General features: G+C 38.1%; 1 protein-coding gene across 2 annotated transcripts in view; it reads left to right on the top strand.

Moving 5' to 3' along the window:
- The first annotated feature begins 878 nt into the window (after positions 1–878).
- The window catches only part of LOC107091968 (long-chain-fatty-acid--CoA ligase ACSBG2-like), a 30,056-nt gene continuing 6,723 nt past the window's right edge, over positions 879–24,211 (top strand). Inside the window, exons 1-8 of one of the 2 annotated variants that reach the window (XM_015386223.1) lie at positions 879–968; positions 11,662–11,794; positions 13,647–13,759; positions 16,450–16,697; positions 19,353–19,441; positions 20,707–20,827; positions 21,862–21,942; positions 22,018–22,167. In XM_015386223.1, coding sequence (XP_015241709.1) covers positions 11,685–11,794; positions 13,647–13,759; positions 16,450–16,697; positions 19,353–19,441; positions 20,707–20,827; positions 21,862–21,942; positions 22,018–22,167 — 912 coding nt within the window. In that variant the 5' untranslated portion in view covers positions 879–968; positions 11,662–11,684. Of the gene's footprint in view, positions 969–7,577; positions 7,765–11,661; positions 11,795–13,646; positions 13,760–16,449; positions 16,698–19,352; positions 19,442–20,706; positions 20,828–21,861; positions 21,943–22,017; positions 22,168–24,211 lie in introns of those variants that run through there. The other variant, XM_015386221.1, reaches the window with a different exon arrangement.

The following is a 24,211-nucleotide window of genomic DNA, read 5'->3' as shown; positions in this document are numbered from 1 at the left end:
AATCAGGAAAACCTTCAAAAACATTGTCTGCAATTTTTTATGTTTAAATAACTTGCATTTAAATCAACACCTTGTGCATCTGACCATAAGCCTAAATCATCATCATCATCATCATCATTATGAAATGATTAAATAAATACGCAAATATATTCTTACATTGTCTTCTGAAAGACTCAAAACAACGTTGATAATCAGAAAGTGTCTCATAATACACACATTTATAACTGCTTATAACTACCTGTTTCATTAATGTCATCATTAATGTCATCATGAAAACACGTCACCTTATCTTATCGTTAGACTGTAAATTCTATAGGCCCATACTTTCCTCGTGTAATTACATCCTTTTACCACACGATGGCAGCACATCCCTATTCTGCGAAAAAACTAAACAGATTATTCTAATCTCTGTACAACAATCCTACAAACGCTTTATAATGACCTGGTAAACATGTCGTATTGGAGTACATTACTTATATATATATATATATATATATATATATATATATATATATATATATATATATATATATATATATATATATATATATATGTGCATTTACAGAACAAACTGAACAGTTATGTTTAAAGTCAAATCTGATCCTGTGTTATTTTAACTTTTAAAACCTTTACAAAGAATGCATCCTGGAATTCCTACAGTTTAGGACACATAGAGCACATAACTATGTAATAAATCTGCTACTGCTTGTTTATTTTTAACATATTAGTACTGACACCACCTTGAAGATTAAATGCACCTTTAAAATGAAATAAAAATACTTTCCTATTAACAAATTGTTATTTATTATTAACAATGTATTTATTTATATTGGAGATCAGTTCCCTGTGTGAGTTAAAGTGGGAGTGTTGCTCTGGAGCTGTGGCTCCTGCTCTAAGCAGCAGGAATCCTTTCAGTTGCTTGGCTGTCAAACTCAGAGACAGACGTGTTTCAGGAGCTTCTTCTGACGGTAAGTGGTGATTAACTCACCTTCCATTGTTTTCATCGTCCTCACATCAACCTGTAAGACAAGTTTAGATAATATCGTGTAAAGTTAGCTGGATAGAGGCCGTAGATACTTACAGCAGCAGATAAGAGGTTTAAAGGCTGCTAATTACTCTCTGCTGTAGATGTTTTTACTTCACCTGATTTATAAAATAATTTCGGTTTGTTTTCTAATCATTTTAAAAGCATTTATTAGATATCCAACCTTTCTGAACTCAGGTGTTTCTTCCTCAGGTAGAATCCCTCCACTTATGAATCTATGCTTAACTTACTGTTACTGTAAGGCTCAGCTATAAAATGCAGTTTGTGAATATGTTTCTTTAAACACAGTGAAGGAAATTACTTTTACATCCACTGAAAAGAAATCATAAATAATAATAAAAACTGGTGTTTTTTTATGATAAAAACATAAAAATGTACCGTATTAATGTACATTTTTTAGTAAAAGACTGCAGCTCAGATGAGCTAAATGGGTTTTCTGCAGGATCCAGAATTGTTGGTTCAATATAAAATGGTTCTTTCTACTGACTGATAATCTTCCTCACTATATGCAGCCCATCTCTTATAAGTAATTTAACTTAACAGATTCACTGAAAGAAACAGATACACTTTTATTAAGGAATGTTGTACAAATTCTACTTTTTTCTGATTCTATTGATTGTCCTTCAGGGTGTCTGTGGGGTTTGGGGCTTTATCTCCTGCAGTCTTTAGGTTAAAGGAAGGAAACATTCTGGACAGGTTGCCAGTCCATCACCGAGACACACAACTAGGCACACACCCACACCTGAGGGACATTTAGAGACACTAATTAACAGTCATGTGTTTATGGAGGACCCAGAGAGTCACTAAAAATAAATAAAAGTCACTTCAAATTTAAAATTCAACTCTTACTCTTAAAAATCCAATTTGAAAAAAAAACCTCCTAACATTAGAAATACAATTATTGAAGAGGATATGTAAATTATATTTGTTAATCTATTATAATACTGCAACCTAAAAATTAATTTTGTCGAAGTCGGAGACAGTCAGTAAATGGAAGTGCATGCATTTCCCGACTCATTAGCGCATTCACAGAAAATTAAAAAGTGTTAAATAATATGGTGATAGTAGACTTTGTTAAAATATGGAGTCAATTTAGCTCTTAATAGAGTTATATTATACAAAATAACTCTGAGGTGTCACATGTTAGTAGGTAAAATTGAGTGTTAAAAAGTAGTGTTACATACAGTAATAAATCAGGAGGTGTTAAAATGGAAAAAATAACTCTTTTTCTATCAACTCTGAACTCCTATAGTGGATTTGACACCCAAAGAGTAAATTCACAGACTCTGTGTGTGAATGTGTAACAGCAGAAAACTTTACTCTCCATTTTGGAGAGGAGGAAAGCGAGGACGAAGATGTTGTGGAAGAGGACGCAAGGGCGGCAGAAGCTTGGTTTGGTGTAGAAGGCTTACAGCCGTACATGTTTGAGCCCTTGCCTCGCAACGCTGCCAGTTCTGTTAGCTCTACACCTGCTGAAGACACAGACGTCCATCTCCGTAAAGGAAATGATTCATATTTTTTAATACAACCGTTGCGTATATTAGCTGCGACATATGAATCAAGATGCTATGACTGAAACAATCTGATTGACTGATGACCGTTGATATATGATTGGCCAAATTCAGGTGTGCAAGCTGACGTATAACTAACTGGCCTGCATAAGATAACGGAAAAAAAAACAACTGTATTTTTAAAAAAATAGAAATTTTCTAACTTTTTGGACAATGTCTGATAAAGATTACATTTATTTACATGTTTAAGGCAGAATGATTTGACATTTAAATAATTTTTGTAAATATTGGTTATTAACAGCAATATTATTATTGGCCCAAACATTGTTATCGGTGCATCCCTCATGAAATATCAAGCGCTCTTGGAAAGCAGTGAGTTTGCTTGGGTTGCTTTGGCTCTGCTGCAGTAAGACTGAGCTGCTGGGTTCTCATTGCAAACTATCACCAATGTGAAATACTGTTCCTTCTTTTGCTTGTCTGTATTTATGCTTAAATAAGGCCTACTGAAAATCTAAACTGTTATTATTGGTGAATCAGTTTTTCAAAAATAGAATAAAGCTGTGGTAAAAATACACCATACTTCCTTTATGCTCGGTGCCAGATCTGTGAGAATGAAGCTTCAAAGCATGTTAAAGGAGCAACAAGTACCACTAGTGCTCTAAAAAAAATGTGCTTTTACGTGAAAGGATACCTTTTTCTAAAACTAGGTTCATTTTTATACATTAAACAAAATAAAAGCAAAAACTAAAGATGTATACTAATTAAAAAAGATCTAAAAATACAGTCTAAATGATTTATTGATGAGTCAGCCGGCCGGGGGTTTGGTTGCTTTGCTGTCAAGATGTGTCCTGTCATTAAGTGGATTGAGAGAAATGAGGATGGGAGGCGCTCTGTAGGAAGCACTGGTGCTCAGCTCCTCCTGCAGCATGTCAGGGCGGCACACGTGGATCAGCCGGCTTCTGGGTGTCGCATGACGCTGTGGTGAGGTGGCTCTGTTGTGATGATTCGCTTGGTGATTGGCTGAAATTTTCAACAGAGCAGTGAGGACACAGATTAGTGAGGTCATGTGAGCATGTCGAAACTAAGATTGAGATCAGTTCTTTCAAATTAAGACAAATATGTTCCAGCATTTTTATATAAGGACAAAATGTTTTTTTTTTTTGTTTTGAAAAGAACGCACTCTGCTTCCTCAGCTTTAGAATGTAAAAGCTTCTAGTAGGAGGTTAGAGGAAATCTTTACATCTTTGCCCCTAATGGGAAATTGTAGACATTAAGGGAGTTTTATCACATTTAGGATATAGAAGTGAAGATAAGGTTTTTGTTTAGTTTTTTTCTTTCTGTCAATTAGGACTTGACAAACAAAGAACAAAACAAGTAGAGCAGGATTGGCTCGTCAAGCTGCGTAGTTTCAGTAAGAGTCATGATTTTGTTCCAGATGCCCAGAATCAGGTCAGAAAACAAGTTCATGTTAAGGCACTTTTCTGGGTCATTGCACTTAGCAGTACGGGGTCAGTGGATGTTTATTTCTGAACAGAACTGATCTTAAAGTCTTGAAGTCAGGCATTAAATGGGTTTATTTAAAATCTAAGCGACGTTGTTAGAGAAATGAACATGAATGAGTGTTTTTTTATGGTCACAAAGGATATGAGTGGATTTGCAATTCAAACCAGATTTATTTGTAGAGCATCGTTCATACATGAGATGATTTAATGTACTTTAACGGAAAATAAGAAAAACAAAAATAAAATCAGATCCTGGAATACATGTAAATGTAAAATAATTATGATTAAAGCAGAAAGGCTGAACTTTGGAGTCAGTTTTTGAACTGATTCCTCGCAGCAAGAACCTCCTGGGTCTTACTTCATGGAGTTAGCATGTTCTCCTTGTCCATGTGTGGGTGCCCTCCACATAGCTTAGCTTCCTCCCACAGTCCAAATAAGGTAGGTTGGTGACTCTAAAAGGTGCCCCGTGTGAGTGTGTGCATGGTTGAGTGTCTCTGTTAGGGACGGGCGACCTGTCCAGGGTGTTCCCTGTCTTTTCCCAATAGACTGCTACAGATAAGACACCAACGAGAGAAGAGGAATTGTTAAAAGAAGCATTACTAATACATCTATAGGATGTTTTTTGGGGGAATGCTGCAGTATAATGTTTCCAGTGTTGATTGAAGGGACCCAACGTTTTTAATAAGCTGATTCCTGAGACGAGGAGCATAGAAGCTAAACAGAGTCCCCTTCTTTAGTTCTGGTTCTAGAAAGACCCGAGGGGCCTGCAAGATTTATAAATGTGATATGCAAATTTGAAATATTTGTAGACCAAGGCGATTAATTCCTGAGGCATGTACCATGAAGCAGGATTACTGGGTTAGAGAGACAACTTCAGGTTTAACCCTGACTTTCCAGTACCAGGAAGCAGGATTCATTCTTAGCGAGGCTAGTCACCATGGTAACCTACTCTGAACGTCAAAACCTTCTCTGGGGCAGTTTAGCTTTCAGGATTGATCAGAACTAAAGGACCCAGAGTTCGAGGCGGAAATACAGTTAGATTTAACAAAAGTTTATTTTAGACGGAACTGCAGAGAACAGCATCAGGATCTAAGGCAGGAACCTCTGCAGGAGGAGAACACAGGTTAGTGACCCAGAAGCTGATGTCTTGGAGGTTGGAGGACAGGAGTGAGCAGACGAAGGAAGGCAGGATAATCCAGAAGGCGAGGCCATGTCGATGACGTGCTCTGAAGTCAGAGCCAGGAGATCAGAGGGCCGAAGAGGTGCCAAAGGGAAATCCAGACCGGAGTCGGGGGACAGTTCCTGGTTCGGTACACTGGCAGAAATCTGGCAAGAGTCAGAAGACAGGTCAGACAAATAGATCAGATAGGCAGGCTCAGAGGTCCAGAGGCAGAACAGGTCAGGATCAGGCAATCAGAACACACAGGAACGCTAGAGAAATCTCACCAAAGGCTCCATTAATCAGGCACTTATGAATGGTTGAAGGCTGGGTAAATAGAGGCTGAAGCAGGTGGATCAGATGAACGGTAATGAGAACTGGGTGGCGATAGGCAGGTGAGTGGAATGAGTAACCAGACCAGGCACCAGCACCAAGATCATGACGACAAGATGAAATTATGTTTTTGTTTTCTAATTTTATCTGCTCACAAGTCCTCTTCATTCCCGAGGGCCAAACAGTTACCATGCAGTACAGTTATCGGGATGCAGTCTGTGTTAAATGACACTGATGTATAACTTGCTCATCTACGCAGTCAGGAATCCTTTGCAGAATGTTTGACTTTTCATTGACACTTTTTCTTTTCTCTTTGTATTTCTGTAAGACGAGTTGTAGTTCCTTACCTGATAAGTACGACGTTCTCCCTTCTGAGCTCATGATTGTGACTGGTCTGCTACCTTGAACCTGCCTCTTTATATGTTTCAGAGTTATTCACAGATTCACAATCAGTTGATTGTGAATCAAACTGGATTGAGTTGATAACCATGTTCATAGTACTGCTGATCCAGATTGCTGTTGTTGTGGATTGTTTAAACTGGTTAGGCTTGGAGTAATCCCATTCAGCTGAGCTCGCTTCCTGTTACGGGCCACATTTAGACCTTTAGTACATTTTTAAAATAAGTCATTGAACAAACAAGGAACCAATGCAGTCATTTAAGGAACAATGTGCATTACAGTTGGTCAAAGCTCTGTTAGCTGCTTTTTGGATTAACTGGTGAAGACTATTTTAGACACACTGACTCAGTGACCGTAGCAAACTACTCATGCGATGAGTTAAATAAATGAATGTCATCAGCATATTTATCAGGTCAAATGAAATCTTTGTATATCTTAACCTAATCTAAGGGGGCCTTTAGAGACAAACCAGGTCACTTTGGCTACGTTTACACTGCAGGCTTTGATGCTCAATTACGATTTTCTTGTGAAATTTTTTGCGTTGCCATTCCCATTTCCAAATATATGCGACTTGTATGTGATCTACTGTGGGAACTGCAGTCATACAACCCAAGTGTCCCGCATGTGCAGTAGAGGACGAAATGATGTCCCAGGCCAGTGTGCTCTATGTTTACGGAAGTAAACATGGATGTAGTGCTGGAGCGCATCTAGTGATCTTTCCCAACTAGAAAAACACAATCTTTTCAAGATACCGTAGTTAAACATAAATACTTCTCTCTGCATCATCATCTGCCATGGTTGTTGTTTTTCTTGTTGCTTCTTCATAGCAAGACCCAGAATAGTGACCTTTGTTGGGTATTAATAGCGTTCAGGTCGGATGAATCTGACGTGGCCGTTCAGACACAGGTTGCATTTGAAAAGATCAGATTCGTATCGGATTCAGGACCACATAGCCAAGTAGCCTGGGTCAGATTGGAAAAAAATGGGATCTGTGTTGTTTAGACTGCCATGGAAAGATCAGATCCAGGTTGTGTATGGGCAAAAAATCTGATTTGGTTCACTTCAGGCTGCAGTAACGCAGCAAAAACGTAGCCTTTGTTGTTTACACAGATCTGAACCAGTTTAAAACAGAACCAATCTGTCCCATTCACTTTTAATTTCCATGAGTCGGAAAGTCATCATCATCCTATCAACTAGGTTAAATAAAACATTTAGTGTTTTCCTTTGAAATAGGGAAAAACAAATTAGGTGATGTTAGATAGAAATGGGCTCAGATTTAACTTCTCTATCAGGTTTGTTCTCAGCAGTTTTAAGAAAATGCTGCGTATATATAGCAGACATCAAAATGCTTGTCCGATAGTAACCCTCCTGTGAATGTTGCTGTGTGCAAAAGGCGTGTTTCTCTCTGGTGGGGGATGGGTCTCAGTTTCAGCATCATCTCTAAAGAGGGAGATGTGTGTCTGCTTCCTCCCTGCAACTTCCCCCTCCCTTTTTTTTTTTGGTTTGCATGACCTTATGTGGTGCATGGTGTGAGCATTTTCAGCCAATGGGGCTGAGTAAAGATGAAATGGGTGGGGAGATTGCCTGGAAGAAGCTGGTGAGCCTGTCTTGGGTGGGGTATGGGATGGAGGAGGGACCTGCAGAGCCGGCCGGCTGCTACTCCTGTTTGAAAATAAATGATATGCTGCTGCTGTAGACATCCTGGTCGGTTGTAGGATTAGTGATCCATCTGCTTCATTAGAAGAAAGGGAAAATACATTCCTAGAGAAAACCTGTTGGATAGGAACCGGGAAGATAATCATCTGACAATGCAACGTGAGTAGCTGAATTTAAAACAAAATGTTGATTTTGATCTCTGGGCTTTAATTTTTGGGTAATGATCATTGAGAAAACAGACCAGGTTGTTGTGGATTTCACCTTTAAATGTCTGAAGAAGGAGGAAAACCATTGTCTAAAGATTTTATCCCTGGTTTATTTTTCCTAAAGGTATATAATATTTAAAGAAGTGTTATATTTCTCCTTTGGTTGTGGCTGTTTTGCTCAACTTAGATCTGGACCTGAGTATTTGGACAGCTTGGCTCCATCTCTATGCTGAATGGGTGTAACCCAGCCTGCAGATCTGTATAAATTTCCCATCTCACTCTTGTCTTTTAAAAGCTTCAGCTCATTTTTTAATGAGGTCCCCATCTTACTAAGGGCAGGAACTTGATCTCCAAAAAATGAGGATGCAGACGATCACGCCCAGATCTCCCTGTCAGCAGCAGTGGCTTCAGATCGCCCTATGCTTTGAAAGCTTAAAATTCCTCAGCCTGTTTAAGGAAACAGAAAAAAACGTCCAGAGGGGATTTTTTTTCTTTGTTTGCAGATCAACCCAAAAGAAACAGATATTCATTGATCAAATTATACTGTTTAGTGAGATTCCCTCATGTGGTTCATGCCAAAGGCTGTTTCTGTTAGGATTTTATTTCATCTCCTTCTGTTAACAGGACACCCTGAATAAGACGTGTGTTTACCCGCTCAACTGTTGCTGCTTTCTCCCTTCCTGAACAGAGCAGCTGTTGCAAAGCTCGACTGTACTCCATCGTCATAATCCTCTCTCCCATCTGCATGACTGCAGTGTTTCTGCAGCCGTGTCAGCGTGTGCAGGCCTGAGTGATTCATTCTTAGCAGTGAATTTTCCAGCCTCAACAAGCCACATTTTTTTTACGTGCTTGTGATATTAATACCAAATCATGCTCATCATCCTGCACAAAAAAGACATAAAAAGTACCGTTTACAGTTTACTCATTGCATTAGTTGAATATGTGCAAAAATTAAAGGTTTCAGACATGATAAGATTGATTTAAATACTTGAATACTGGGGAAATCCATCTTTTCCACCAGAAAGCATGACATTTGAGATTGCCTTACAGCTTCAACCATTGTCTCCTCGGTGAGCTTTTGTTGATGCTTAAAGGTGTTTTTTTTTTCTGCCAAGAGTAGCTGTGGGTGTTTAAATACTTAGTGATGAGTGGAATCTTAAGAAGGTAGAAAGATGTTGAATGACGAGTTCATATGATGGTGGCTGATGATTAGAAATGGTGTTTTAAGAGAGAAAGAAGTGCAAAAGAAAGCAAATAGGTTGTAAATATTTAGTTGTCTTACACAGAAATGGCACAGATCCACTAAAGATGAAATTAAAAAACAAATTTATTAGAACTATAGCAAAAAAAAGATGCAACTACCTGTTTGGATCCTAATGAAACTAAATATCAGTATTACGTCTTCTTCAGTAGAAGTCAGTCAGCACCCTAAACCTTAATTTTGAGACATTAACTAGCTTGGCATCTCATACGTTTTCCATATCTCTCATATAACATCTAAAGATTTTCCTCTGCAGTTCGTTTAGCCCTTTTCAAAATGTTTCCCTTTCCCTGAATCGCCCTTTTATCTATTTGGATGTATTTTTCGACTTAAGGTGATGATAAGAAATGTCGTTTTTTTTAAATTTGGGGCGTTTGGTCAGGTGTGGATGTAGAGAGGAGCAGGTTGGGAATTCCTGCAGTCCAGCTAGTGGTGTCGTCCTCCTCCTTGACCAATTTCAATCTCTTTTTTTTTCAGCCAATTTGTTGTATCTGTTAGTGTTTCTTTAGTCTGAAAGTTGTTTTTGGAACCGGCTTGCAGTCAGATAAATAAAATGCCTGTAACTTGTGGATTTAGTTCAAGAAGGCAAATTAGCTGAACTATATTTCAGGTTCATCAGGTTTCATATATCGACTGCAGGCGTTGTCACAAGAAGACTGAATGTTTAAAAAGTGTTTCTGAGAAGTCTCAGGTTAAAGGTTAATACATGTGGCCAAGAAAGGCTTTCTCTACTGACCTTCAGGAAAATGTTTCCTGCTCTACCTAGAAAAATAGTTTTCATTTATTAATTTCTTTCTTTCTTTTTTTATTACAATTCAAAGATCACCACAGGTGTTTAAGCTTTAGAAAGGCATCGTACATTTAAGGCCAATTCTGAGTCTTATATTTAAATCAGTATTTGCCCCCAAACATCAGAGAAAGATGTAGAAGAATAATTCACATTAGATCTAGACACGGGCTTTTTAGGTTTATCCAGACAGACCGAAGGTTAGCGCTTTCAAAATGACCAACATTAGCTGATACCAATGTTAGAGCAGATTTCTTAAGTTCATTGAAAAGAAATTAATCTAATATAGGTTGTAGACAGCATTATTATAACTGCTAATGTGTAACATTACCAAAAAAAACCCTCTAATCTCTTACCTAACTTTAAATCAGTAAAGAAACAGATCATAGTTGATGTTTTTTGTTCAAATCTATACTCAAACATTGATACCACTAACATCAAGGATTTTCCTACTCAAGGCTGTTGTCCTGTTATAATGTCATACCGACCCATGCCTGATGAGATCCCTGTCCCGCCCAAAACCAAAACAAAGCCAGAAACTAAAGGCATGAGGAGGGGTTGAGGTCTCAGTACCCCCCCACCCCCCTCATGTCTCAGCACCCTGACTGAACAAACCTCCTCAACCCTGAGCCTCCTCTGTGCTATGTGGCCGCCCCACTAAGGGCGTCAGCCACCCTGCGACGTTACGTTCGCCACCGATTTGGATGCATTTTAGTGTTAAAAATGAGTTCAACCTGTTGTGGTTGGTTACTGGAGGTTTAGTTTGAACAAATTCGTGTCAACCTCTAAAGCTCGCTTCAAAATATGTTTGCCCCTGCTCTCTCTGACCTCTCTGGAGCCTTTTTTCTGTCCGATTAGCCAAGCCTAATTGTTCCTGACAGGCGAGCCATGATAGGCTCCTGCCACAACAAGCAGAGGAAGCTGCTAGTATGGGTTAAAGTAAACAGGTCAAAGATGTGATAGGGGAACTGGAGGGGGATGTCCGTCCGGTCATGATGTAAAACAAAACTAAAAGTACCTGAGACTCTTCTTTAACTTCTGTGTTCAGTTTTCAAACTATGTTAAAACTTTAACCTCTGATTAGAGAGTAAAGGATAGCTGTTAGATACATCTGGAGCTGTGTTCTTCCACTTTATAGGTCCATATGCTCCTCATGATAAAGTTGTGGTTGGTGTTGGAAGTAGGGCTAAACTATGAATTGCATTTGAAATATGGCAGATTTAAAGCTCAATATTTCTGGTTAGGTTCTTTTTAACGAGAGTAAGACACTAACTTAGGAAAGGTAGTTACAGGTAGCCTGCAAATCCATGCAAAACAACTAGAAGTAAGCAGGTTTCCACTCAACATGTCAGAAACGTAGATGCTTGTGGTTGGTGCAAAGGAAAATTAATATATTTTGGTGCAAAATCAGACAGCCCTAGTAGGAAGTTTACATTAAAAATCATTGTTGGCATGAAACCTATAGAAAATTTTGTCTTTTGGATTTATCTGAGGGATTTTTTTTATTACTATGCTGGACTGAAAGCATAAAATCTAATTGTAATTCTGTTTTCTAATCAAAAATATGGAGCTTATACATAAAAATTAAATATATATACAAAGTTAACAAACGGAAAATGGTTTAACAAACTCATACATGAATAATAGAAAGTAATTCTAACATTAGGATTGTTTCATTAATGACCACGGACAATGTGTGGTTTTCTCTATTTGCTTCTAGAAGCCATTTAAACATAAAAATGTGTGTATTATTTCGACCTAATGTGGAGTAAAAAAAAACCCCAATAATATTTGTGTTACAGTGACTGCGTGCGAACCCAGTGCCATGTCTGAAGCTGTGGTGATGGAGCTTCCTCGAGAAGGAGGCTTTCTGGGGTCATGTGGAGCAGGAGAAAGTTCAGCTTCCCTTGATGATGGCATTTTGGACACAGCAAAGTAGGTTAACTCTTAACGTATTACAACTGTTACCCTCAGAAAATTAAATTTAACCTTTAGTCAGTTGTGCCATGTGTTGCATTAGAAACCATCCTCTCTGTGTTGGCAAATAGGCCATTCATTGGCTGCTGGAGTTGCACCTTTGAAAATGACAGCAGCCAATGGAAGCTTTGCAAGCTATCTTGTGACACACAAGTAATTCAGATTGATCTGTCTACCTCAGACAGAAACGTTCCACAAGGTGCACTACTTGGCCCATTTGTTATTCATCTTCACATATTTCTAAAACCAAGGATAAAAAAGGCTGGGCAATAAATCACTCTCAATATATATATATATATATAGCAATAGACCCCTGATTAATATCAATATAAAATATATTGATAGATTTTTACTAATTCCACCGAACTCTGGTTCAGAAACACATGGCATTCTGGGAGATGTAGGCAGAGGAAAGGATAGAGTCTCTCAACCAAAACTAAGCAAGGTTGGTAGTCAGGCCGACCTCTTTTTAAAGGTTAAAGTCGTAGGGAAGTCATATTTAAATGTCAAATAATTCTGGCTTAAAAATGTACTCTTTATCAGTCCATATTGTTCCAAAAGTTAGATTAAAAAAAAAAATCCTGCCTTAAAACCTGTTTTTTATTTCGTTATTTTATGCGGGCCAGTTAGTTATATGTCAGCTTGTACACCTAAATTCGGCCATATATCAACAGTCATCTGTCAATCAAATTTTTTCTGGTCATAGCATCTTGATTCATATATTGCAGCTAATATACGTAACGGTTGAAATAAGAATAATTTACTTTACCATTGAGTTCTGTCCCAGTGTTCACGGGGTTGGACGTCTGTGGGAACCTACTAGCACTAAGTTGCTAACTGGTTAGCAAGATGCTTCTGACAAACCGGCCACAACCAAACTTACTTGCCACAACAATCCCGCCCCCTTGATAATTGACCAATCACATTCACTTTATTAAGTCGGGCACCACTCGGGAGAATTCAGAAATGCAACTGTTGGATCAGCCGCTTCCCTACGACTTTTAAGTATATGTTTAAGGGCTTTTTTCATTGGTCTTTATGTCAAATAGGCAAATAAAACACATGTAATTAATAATCGATCTCAGCTGATAATAAAAAGCTTATATACGGATACGTTTTTCAGACGTGTCACTCTGCCCAGGACTGTATGCTGGATTTCACTTCTTCCCTGATGATACTCCTATTTACTGCTCCTCATGTAATCCTTTTGATCCCAACATAATACAGCCTGCTTTAAAGGCAGAGAAAGCAACATTTATGTTTTTGAAAATATAAATAATAAATTGTTCAACAAACAATCTTATGGTCTACCTCTAAATACATCTGATTTTTATTTCGTGTTGTCTAAAATAATCTTTTATTTTAGATACTAGCCTACTCCTAGACCTGATTTATTTGTCTGTTCTTTGGTGATATCTACAGTATCAGTGTCCTACATGCTTGTCAGTTCACTCTTTAGTCGTCATTCCAGATAGTTCATTAGTTTTGAAACACAGAAAGGGAAATCACCATCTTGTCTGAAAGATATTTTTTGATTGGCTCAAAGAGTGACACCAACCTTTGGGTCACTCTGAACTTCATCTGCAACATCTGGTATCTATGACTAAATTTAGATAACCTGTTAAATACTTAGGAGTCCAAAATAACTGTGTTTCTGTTCTTGTTATTGTGACCCGTCTATAAGCAGCTCCTAACATGCTGTTAACTGTTTCTTCCCTCTAATGACTCAACACTGTTACGTCTCTCCTCCAGTTTTCCTCTAGTTCCTTTGCAGAGACTCTAACTCTGACTTCTCTTCCTTTTTCCTCAGTGAGTCTTCAGAGGAAGAGTCCACGGGGGAGAAGGAGGAGATGGCAGCTCCAGATGCAGCCACCAGCAGCACTAAGTCTTCAGCAGCGCTGCAGAGCTCAGAGGCTCAACTGGGTGAGGCCTGAAGCTGCACTGCCATGTGTTTATATTGTCTGAGCAGCTGGATTTAACATGTAAAAGAGGATTAAAAAACACTTTAAGGATTTATTTTAATCTCGGATGAAGTTATTCTGTCTGTTCTTGTTGCTGAAGTCAGCATTTTTTTGGCTGAAAGTCTTTTCCCGAGGAAGCAGAACCCACATTCTTTGGAAAAAAAAAAAACTCCACTTCCCTTTTCCTGAAACTCATGAGCGGCGCTCTGCCCTGTTAGTCAGTAAAGGAAGAGTCTTCTCTTTCATGTTAGCTATAAAGATAACAAGAAAATCTATATTTCATTGCGAAAATCCCGGCAAATATTTGTTAAAACATTTGTTATCCAATATTTAGATAGACTGACTCAGTGGAAATTATTTTAATACACCCAGCCCATATTTACATAATAGAAATCCTATTGTATTTTTTTGTTCAGTGAGAAAGTTATTCCCCATCCTGTCTGTTGGAGGAACTGATAAGCAGCTGTTTCACCAGCAATAAATCCAGCATGTGACTCCACTTTATACACAAACATCCTGCTGCTCGTTAGGCCAAAAACACATCTGTTCTTTCACACTGCAAACTCCCAAAGGACCAAGAGACGTCTTCTCCTGGTTTAATTATCAGAATCCTTTGGGGTCTATCAAACCCAGAAGAATATGTTAGCCTATGGTGTAGTTTTAATCTAATATGTCGTACACCTGGGTTTCTCACTTAACTATATTTTTTTCTAATTACGAAGAATGTCTGGCTTAAACCGGGGATCAGCTGAGATTTTTGTGACATATTTGTACAATTTAAAACAAGATCTTAAGACCTGCAGTATAAATTGACACACATCCTGTTTTTGTGTGTGTCCGACCTTAGATAGGATAAAACTTCTCTTATTTTAGTCGAGTTGGGATTTTAAAAATTTGATCTATTAGCTAAAATGTTTTAATGGGCTACTGTCGAAAACCTCGAACTCAACGCTATTCCTGACACTTTGAATTGAAAAATCTTCCTGGATGGGAAACAAAACGTCTTCAAACTTGGAACTTGTTTTTTTTTTTTTTTTATAACTATCCAAAGACTGACTGAGAATCTTCACCAGCATATTAGCTACAAAACAGGATAATAAGAGAGATATTTTTTTACTATGTTAAAAAATATTTCTATTAAAGTCAAAGTTTACGAACACTCAGATGTGAACAAACCTGACTCAGCTACAATATTTCTGTCTGGAGGAATGGGCCAAAACCACAGCAAACTACCGTGAGAAGCTTAAAGCATCACTGTAACTTTTAGCCACTAGGGGAGCTAGACTAGACGTAACTTCCAGGTTTAGCGCCCCTGGTAGCCACTGACGGCACTGCACAGTCTAAAGGAACCAGACGACCTCTTTGTAGCAGCAGATTGAGAAGTCATGGAGTTACTGTGAATTCAAGGCTACATTCAGTCCATCCATCTATTTTCCGTTACCCAAGCGGGGTCACGAGGGGTGCTGGTGCCTATCTCCAGCTGCCTACGGGCGAGAGGCGGGGTACACCCTGAACAGGTCGTCGGTCTATCGCAGGGCAGGCCACATTCAGTCTCTACATTAAATCCTGCATCAGAAAAACTAAAATATATCTGATCAGAGTCATATCTATTCTCTAGTGAGCTCAGACTGTTGTGAGGTGACGCTCTGGGTCAGTGATAGATCCGAGCCTCCCTGGTTACATTGGACGGTTTTTGAAAAGTGCATGGATAGGCACCAAGAGCTGAATATAGACCCCCCCCCCAAAAAAAAAATTGTTGAATAAATCACAAATTAAGCTAACATCGGGGTCAAACATTACACAGTGCTGCTTAACCCGAGTCGATTTTTTTTACTATTTATTTCTTCGTTAAAAGTTTATTTTATAAATCTGAGTGAATATGAAATTCAGCTAAATGTCCTTTTGATCAGAGCTCTAAATGTTTAATGTACTTATCCCAACCTAAAGTGTTGTTGTGTATTTTTGCGTGACTGCACCAGCCTGCCATGACTTTAGATAAGCTTTATAACCTTTTCCCCATATTTATTTTAAAGTTATTACATATTTAATTGATGTTTCCTTTGGGTTTTTCCTTTCTCCTTTTTAACCACTCCTAGCAATGATCCCTTTCTTTCTGTGCAGTGCTTTAGTCTAACATGTTTGCTTTAAGTGCTGTATAAATGAAGAAGTTTGGACTAAACACCCCAGACAAAGGTTGGGACACACCTTAGCATTTCAATGGCTTTTCCTTATTTCTATTACTTTCTAGATCATATATACAGAGAGCAGAACTAAAAATAACAAAATATCTTTTATACTTTAGTTTTTTGTTAAGACCCCCCCTTGGTTTAATTGCTGCTTTCTAATTCTCTCAATGAGAATTAATGAGAGAAATGACTTTATGTTAATATTTACCTCATTAATGCTTAATGAGGTAAACCTCAAAAGCTTTTTAAACAGTTTTGATGAAGTTAGATGAGTTGGAATAAAAAACAAAAAAAAATCACTGAATAAGGAAGGTGTGTCAAATAGCTACATAGAAACTGTAAATATATTCTTTGTTGGAAATCATGACCCTTAAAAATGACTCAGCTCTACAGACAAAGTCTAGAAGAAAGAATTTATCACAGCGGCTCGTTATCAAAGCTCTAAGTGTCTCTTCTCATCATTCAGCCCAGAGTCCACCGTCAGCAGAGCTCCGTCTTTGGACGACACATCGCGACGGAGAGGTCAAACTGAGGGTCGGAGACTCTGGTGTGGCTGCCGAGGAACCTCTGACTGTCAACCAGATGTTTGCCGCAGCTGCAGAACGTTTTGGTGATTTCACGGCTTTGGGTTGGAAGGAGGGTGAGCAACAGAAAACCCTCACCTACAAAGAGTACTACCAGGCTTGTCGCACTGCTGCAAAGGGTTTTTTAAAGGTTGGTTTCCTTCTTTTATGCTGATCAGATCAGAACTTGCCTTCTTCTTTTAGTTGGAATTTCTTTGGATGGATCTCCTGACTCGATATCCGTTAATTCATCTGTAAAACCAAAACTTTTGACCTTGTTGGAAATATATTGTCCTGTATGTTTAGGCAAGTCCAGATGTTTCAGAATTAGGCAAAGCAAACGCTGCGTTAGTTAGAAAAAAAACACCAGATGAGGCAAAAAAATCTAAACCTTGCATCCTTTACAAGATCCTGGTAAAGAATTGTTGGGATGCTCAGAATTTAGTGCAAGCTCCGCCCACAAACCCTCCGCACCTCTAACCTTCCGCTGGTACCATTCTACCATCAGTCGCTCTTTGCTTAATATTGTACTCATCGTAATGAAAGAGCCTAATAATTTAAACAGCTCTCATGTACGTAGGTGTAACTTTACCTTGATATAGACTCAACAGACTAGACTCTTCATAGATCACATGGTGCTGCTGTGATGATCAGCTGATTTAATATAAGCTGGGGATGGTCTGCAAATATTCTAGGAATTTGCTGTGAATTCAGTGGAATTCATACCTTAGAAAAAAAGAACAATCTTAGGATTTTAAGTCTTGTAACGGCCTTAAAAACCTTTCTGTGCAAAAAAAGCTATGGTGCTTTTTCTGTATGGAATTACAAGAATGTCTATCAACTATTAAATAAAAGGAAATGCTTGACTTATTAAATGTTATTTGGCTGATAAGGAATCCAGTCAGTCAGCCGACTTGTGCATTTATGTTTAATCTTTCTTTTGTTTTTGTGTTGTCTGTATAAAAAAGTAAAATGCACTGAATAGTATTTGTTTCCCTAACATATTTTGTCATTTAGTTTTAACCTTTTTTTTTTGGTGAAGACGTTATTAGCATTTGTTTTCATTTAGTCATGTTTAAGCCTTAACATCTGGACAGGAATTCATGAAATGAAAGTTTTGGATTGGCCTAGTCAAAGTCTAGCAGTCCTGATTGTTCTGGGGTGGTTGCTTCCTCCTGGATTGGTCGTCATTGAGTTGTTTGAGTTAAGTTGATTGGCGGCCAATTCTCAGAAGGCTGTTCCATGTTCCAGCTCTACCTGTGCTGGGACTGATAGAGATGAAGAGCTCTGCTTTTTCTGTTTCTGTGTTATTAAGAACAGGATCAGGGACCTTCCAGCCTACTTCATGTTGAAAGTCAGGTTCTGTTTAAGTAAGTCTGTAGGTCTAGAATAAAACAAGCCAAAGGGTGTTCTCCCTTTTACTTCATTAAATAAAAGCTTTATTTAACAGCTTCCTGAATTTAACCAGCTTATCTTGAAATTATAAAATGTGTTTGAAATCTGAAACATTGAGAAACACTAGACAAAAAAGCAAACAATAAAGAAAAGGAAGCAAATATTGAAATCCTAACATCCAGGTTTAATATCTGGTGGCCGTCCCTTATTAAAGAAAACAAACATTGATTTAGATGATTATGTTTTTATAGAATGTGGTACAACCATGATTGAGATGCACATGAACAGGGTTCATAGCTTTTTACTTCCTTCTTCTCCTTTTGAGGCATAACTTTGAATTCTCATTATAAAATTGTTTTCTTTTTTTGTATTATTCATGAAGATTATCATAACACTAGGATGTCTCAATTCGGTATTAATGTCAGATATGGGGTCCGATGTTTGCCAAAAACTAATATCGTATTTTATCGGCCGACAACTAAAATCTCCGATATTTTCTGATAGAAAAACTCTTCTGCTAAGAGTTCCTGTAAGTCATTTGTTAAATTTACAGGCATCTGTTGTTGACTTTTGTTCCCTGCTTTAGTAATATTACTTACTTATTATTAAGTGTTTTCTTACATTCTGCAGTATAAAGTAAGCAATAAAAGCCTACGCATTTCCTGCTAATATCTTATCGACTCAATGTTGGTTTTGGCCAATTCTCATGTGTGCAATACTGCATTGTATCAGAAATAAAAACATTGCAAGGGGACTTCCCTATATAACGGGTTTGATCATTAACGGAGGGAATTTGGTTCCATTATTGTTGCTAGCAAATAAAACCATATAAAAAAAGGACATTTGAACAACAAAAAAAGCAATCCAGATATAAAACTTAAAAAGGTAGCCTTGCTGTTTTCTCAGATTTATTTTGTCCAATTAGTTTTTGTTTAAATTTCTTTTTCTTTTTTTTATTATGTGTTTTTAAGACTTCATTTTAAATTTTCAAATTTATGTTCAAATTTTTTTTTTTGCAGAATTTCTATTTTAAAATGTTCTCTTTTTGGATTTTTTTTTTTTTTCGTTTTTACAAATGACATTGTCTTCACTTCTGGGGACGGGCTTCTCCCTGGAGTTAGGAGCGAAAACGTTTCTGTTGGGCAGCTTTTGCATTGGCAGAAACATTTTTATCAGTCTGTGTGTTTTCCAAATTTCAATTAATAAAACATGTTATTTTTCTGCAGCAATAATGGAACAAAATTCACTCCATACACTTGTGGATAATTAGTTTGAACTAAAAAAAAAGAATTGCACATTTAAAAACAGGACGTTTAATGAATTTTCCTCGCTGATATTATTCCCCAGATTGTTAAGATGTTTTAACTGTGGGCTCTTTTTATTTATGGCTCTGTTTGTGGTTTCTCTGCAGCTTGGTTTGAAGCGCTTCCACGGAGTGGGAATTCTGGGCTTCAACTCTGCAGAGTGGTTCATCGCCGACATTGGAGCCATTTTGGCAGGGTGAGTTCCCATTTCTCTAGTTCAGTGTCCATTTTTTTTAAAACAAAACAAATATTTTATCTCTAATCTGCATCAGTTTATTGACGTTGCTTATCGTGACTTAGTGAGATAGAATGTGCCACAGCTCGACCTCGGCCAGCAGGTCACATCTTAGCCTTGAGACATTTAACATAAACAAGCTGAAAAATATTTCTGTTGACATATTAAGCTTTTTTTTTGCAATATTTGCTAAGTTTACTAAAGTTCACATCTGACATTGGACGTGATGTATTGTTTCTGCTTTTAAGGACCCTTTTTTGTATTTGCTTCCTCAGGAGGGAAACAGAGCACAGATGATTTGATCAGAACTGCAGATAATCACTTCTGCTCACATTTAACTATGTTTTTTAGATGCTGAGAACTAAGAGCAGTTGAAACCAGGACGTTCAGCAGAATAAAAACTGAACAAACCGATTGGTCAAAACTGCAGCTGCTGCAGCTCACAGAGCCTCAACCTGTTGTGTAGAAATATGTACTTTTCTGGCCTCTAGTTTGTTTTTTGTTTTGTTTTTTTACCATGGCTTCATTAAAAGAGAAGCTAGCCTCAGAAAGGACAGGTTCCCCATTGTTCTCCTGTGTGCAAAGATAAACGCTCATGTCTTGCAGTTTAAGTATGGCTTTATGGCACGTACCGTGGTGGTATGTGGGTTTGCCTTCCACTCCCACGCCTCCTGTCACTGCAGACCAATCATAGAAAGAATGTGACCTAACCAGCTGCAGCGAGTCAAATCTCAGTTGCACTTCAGTATCTCAGTAGGAGCATCAGTTTAAGAAACCTTAGAAGACAAGATTAGTTGTTCCTTTATCTGGTTTTATGTAGATGCCAACTAACAAGGTCTTAATTTTCACTCGCCTTGGTTTACTTATTTTCATTTCATGCAATGTCGGCCCTTTCACAACAGAATTTATGCATTTGGTTCTCCATAGGTTTACAGATGCCTTTTTTTTTTTATCCTGGCACATGTCTATGAGCCCCATCCACACCATAAAGTAGCTCCCCAGCTTCCTGCTAACTCCTGGATTATTTTCCATGCATAAAAACTTAAACTTTGTGACTTTACCATAAAAACACAACTTCCCTGTATCTTACTAGGAGATTTTTTAAAACATGCTAACAAAAAGAGGCCTGTGAACAATTCTATGTTTTGATTTTAACCATTTCTTTACCCCCCTGTCCTCATTTTAAAGAAAATCATCACCTTTGACCTTCTCCTCCTCTCTTGCAGCGGGTTTGCTGTGGGGATCTACACCACCAATTCCCCTGAGGCGTGCCAATACGTAGCAGAAAACTCCGAAGCTAACATTATCGTGGTGGAGAACCACAAACAGCTGCAGAAAATCCTTCAGGTGAGAGAAGAATCACCATATAAACCACTGATCTGATTGGTTTTAAATTCCAGGAACGTAAAACCTGCAACACAGGATCAAATAAACAGCTTTAACAAGTTCTGATCAGTATTTCTGTTTTGTTTATCTTCTGTTTCCTCTTTCCACTGCTGTCATTATTGTTGTTTTATTTCAGTTTATAGCTTTAATGTCATTCATTAGTTTACTCTTTTATTTTGAACATTATTACACTAACAAAACCAAGAGTTTCAACATGAAGTAGTTTTGCATTTTATGTCTTAATTTAAGTAAAAATATATAAAGCAAATAAAATGTGTTGTTTGGGGAAATGTGTGACCGGTTTTGAATTAACAATATTTTTACCATAAATACAAAGAAACTTTGGTGGATTTTTTACTCATAAACGGCTATTTTCATCAGGAAGAACATCTCAGTCAGGAAGTTATTGGCACTATGCAACACGTTTTATATTTCGTGTTTTCTGCATCCGGAGTTTATTTTTATTTTTGCGAGCAAAGAACATTGCAAGAAAATTGACAACATGCAACCTAGAAATGAAGCTTTAAAAAGCTTCTTCATAGAAAAGGGAGCGTTTATATTGGGTTTGGAGGGAAGAGAATGGGATCTATAAAATCAAATTTGAAAAAAAGGCAATTGGCAAATTTCAAGCTGAAAAAGAAAAAATTGAACAAAATAAAATTGAAAAAAAAAAGTAAAACTTTTATTTTTTTATTTTTTAAAGGTGAAATATGGAAAGAAAGAAGATATTGACAATAAAAGAAAAAACATTTTGATTATAGGTTTTCAAACTTTTGGTTTTTGTTTGCATTTCTTTCAATTTTCCTTTTACAAAAGATGTTCTTTGCTTCCCACACAATGTAATAAAATTACTCCACATGCATCTTATTCAAGAAAACATGGAATATAAAATTTTAGCATCGTACCACTAAATTCTTGAATGAGCAGAACTTCTCATTTAAAATGGCCTTTTTTAAATGAGTAAGTGTTTTACTCAGTCATGTTATTGTCTGCAGATTAAAGACAGGCTGCCTCACCTGAAAGCCATTATCCAATACAAAGATGCAGTGAAAGAGAAGAGAGAGAATCTGTACTCGGTAAGCAGACTGTTTGATCCAGATCGCTCAGAGGTATGTAGGGAGGCCCAACTGATCGGTTCATCTCATTTCCAGTGGGAAGAATTCATGGAGATCGGTCGCAAAGAACCGGACGGACCTCTGGATGCCATCATCTCCAGCCAGAAGCCCAATCAGTGCTGCACGCTCATCTACACCTCAGGGACCACGGGCCAGCCAAAGGGGGTCATGCTAAGTCACGACAACGTGAGTTCTGAGTTCCCATGATGTGACTGCGTGTTGAAGGGTTTTTGGGTCGGATGTTCGCGGCTCTTTGGGGAATGGAAGCAGATGGACAGATGAAAAGTTTTCTGGATTTTTTGCTGGAGCGTTTCAGTGTTTGATTCAATTCAAACATCTGGACACTAAAGGCGGATTTATACTCACTAACCAGATCGTCTGTGTGTGTCGCTGTTAACGCAGATATGCCCCCGCCCCTTCCGCAGACAGGAATCCTCTGACTTATATAGCGCTTTTTCAAGTCAGGAGACTTGACCAAAGCGCTTTACACTACACTCAGTCATTCACCCATTCATGCACACACTGATAGTGGCAAGCTACATTGTAGCCACAGCTGCCCTGGGGCTCACTGACAGAAGCGGGGCTGCCGTACACTGGCGACCACCATCAGTAGACAATGCAGGTAAAGTGTCTTGCCCAAGGACACAACGACACTGAAAGTCAGAGTCAGGGCTTGAACCATCAACCCTTCGATTTCAGGGCAAACTCCTACATCCGACGCCACTATTGATAGAAGAGCGAGATGCGTTAGAATGCTGGGACCCTTTTTCCTACTGGATCCCCACTCTTTTTCGCCCTCCTGTCCCTCTGTTGTCGCACAAACTGGTCCTCCCCCCCTCGGCCGTATCTGTGGCAGCAGTGTGTCACTCACCCTTAACAGTTTCACCCTGCTAGTTTAAACAAAAGGCATCATTGTGCTGCATGCTAAGGTGACAGATCAATGCAAAACAACAAACAGGAAGCGTTTGTATGCAGCCAACGTAAAACCCAGTTTAACCAGTTTGTACTTTACTTAGCCTAAATTCAGTCTCAGAGGATTGTTAGAGAACATTAGTGAACAAACGGCTCAACGGAAAGGGCAGGGAGGAATCAGCTATAGAGGAGCAGCGCACTGTCAATGGAACAGCTTTTTGTCCTGTATAGAAGAGGAGCAGATGAAAAGAGAACAAATCAAGCTTTTTGCCCTACATGTAAAACACTGGAGGAAAACAATGAGCCAGCATCTCTCAGGTGAAATATGGTGGTGGGAGGATTATTCTGCGTTCAGCAGAGTTTGGGGAGAGGATGTAGGAACTGAATGCTGGGTAATCTTGGAACAAAATGCATTAAAGATCAGAAAAGGTTGAGATTGGGACAAAGGTTTGCCTTCCAACAGCACGGCAAACCCTAAACACACAGCATAGCCTCAGCTGGAGGAGTTACATCATCACATTTAGGATCTTTTACAAAAGGAAAAGGCAATAAAATTCTGTGGTTGTGTGAAGCCCAGATAGATGTATGGGAAATCCAATTAAAGAAAGATTGAAGGATTACAAACACTTTAATACAATATGTTTCTGTTATGATAATAAATAAGCATGAAAACATACATCATAAAACATCCTTCATGGCTAAACTCTGTATAATTCAGTTAATATTTAAAATCCGAATAATAATTCAAACTAAAACAGAGAAGATCCTGGACAACAAAGGATTGTTTCCCTTTTTCCTCCACTGCTGATCATCTCTGAACACCTCAGGTTGATCTTGTGATGCTTTTAAGACCCTCAGGCTGGAGAAGAAAAAAAAAAAAATGCAGCTGATTTTGTTTTACAACCGTAACAGAGTGCTGCACCTCAGCAAGGCGTGTTTTATGGGGAAAGAAGCGCATTATGCTTTACTCAGCATATCAAGTTAACCTTTATCTGATCACGGCGAAATGACTGATCCTTTCTGGCTTTACGTGATCTCTTTAAATCCTGCGACAAATTTAATAATTTACTATAAAAAGATCTCAAACTGTTAAGCTGATATTTGGGGTTATAGTGAAAAGGAACCAGTGTGAACTTTTACATCACTGGGATTTTTTATAAGCCTGGTTAGATTATTCATTAAAGGGTCAGTTTGTTTTTCCAGCTACAGAGTTATTAGAGATGCTCCAGATTTGCTCAAGTTACAAACACTGAATTATATTTGAAGCAAGATGTAAATGTTTGCCATAAAAAAATACAACAGTTTCTCAATTTAGAAA

Source organism: Cyprinodon variegatus, unplaced genomic scaffold (genome assembly GCF_000732505.1).
Source record: "Cyprinodon variegatus isolate N-32 unplaced genomic scaffold, C_variegatus-1.0 Scaffold359, whole genome shotgun sequence".
Taxonomy (NCBI): Eukaryota; Metazoa; Chordata; class Actinopteri; order Cyprinodontiformes; family Cyprinodontidae; genus Cyprinodon; species Cyprinodon variegatus.
The sequence above is the reverse complement of the archived record's forward strand: the minus strand, read 5'-3'. Positions and strand labels throughout refer to the sequence as shown.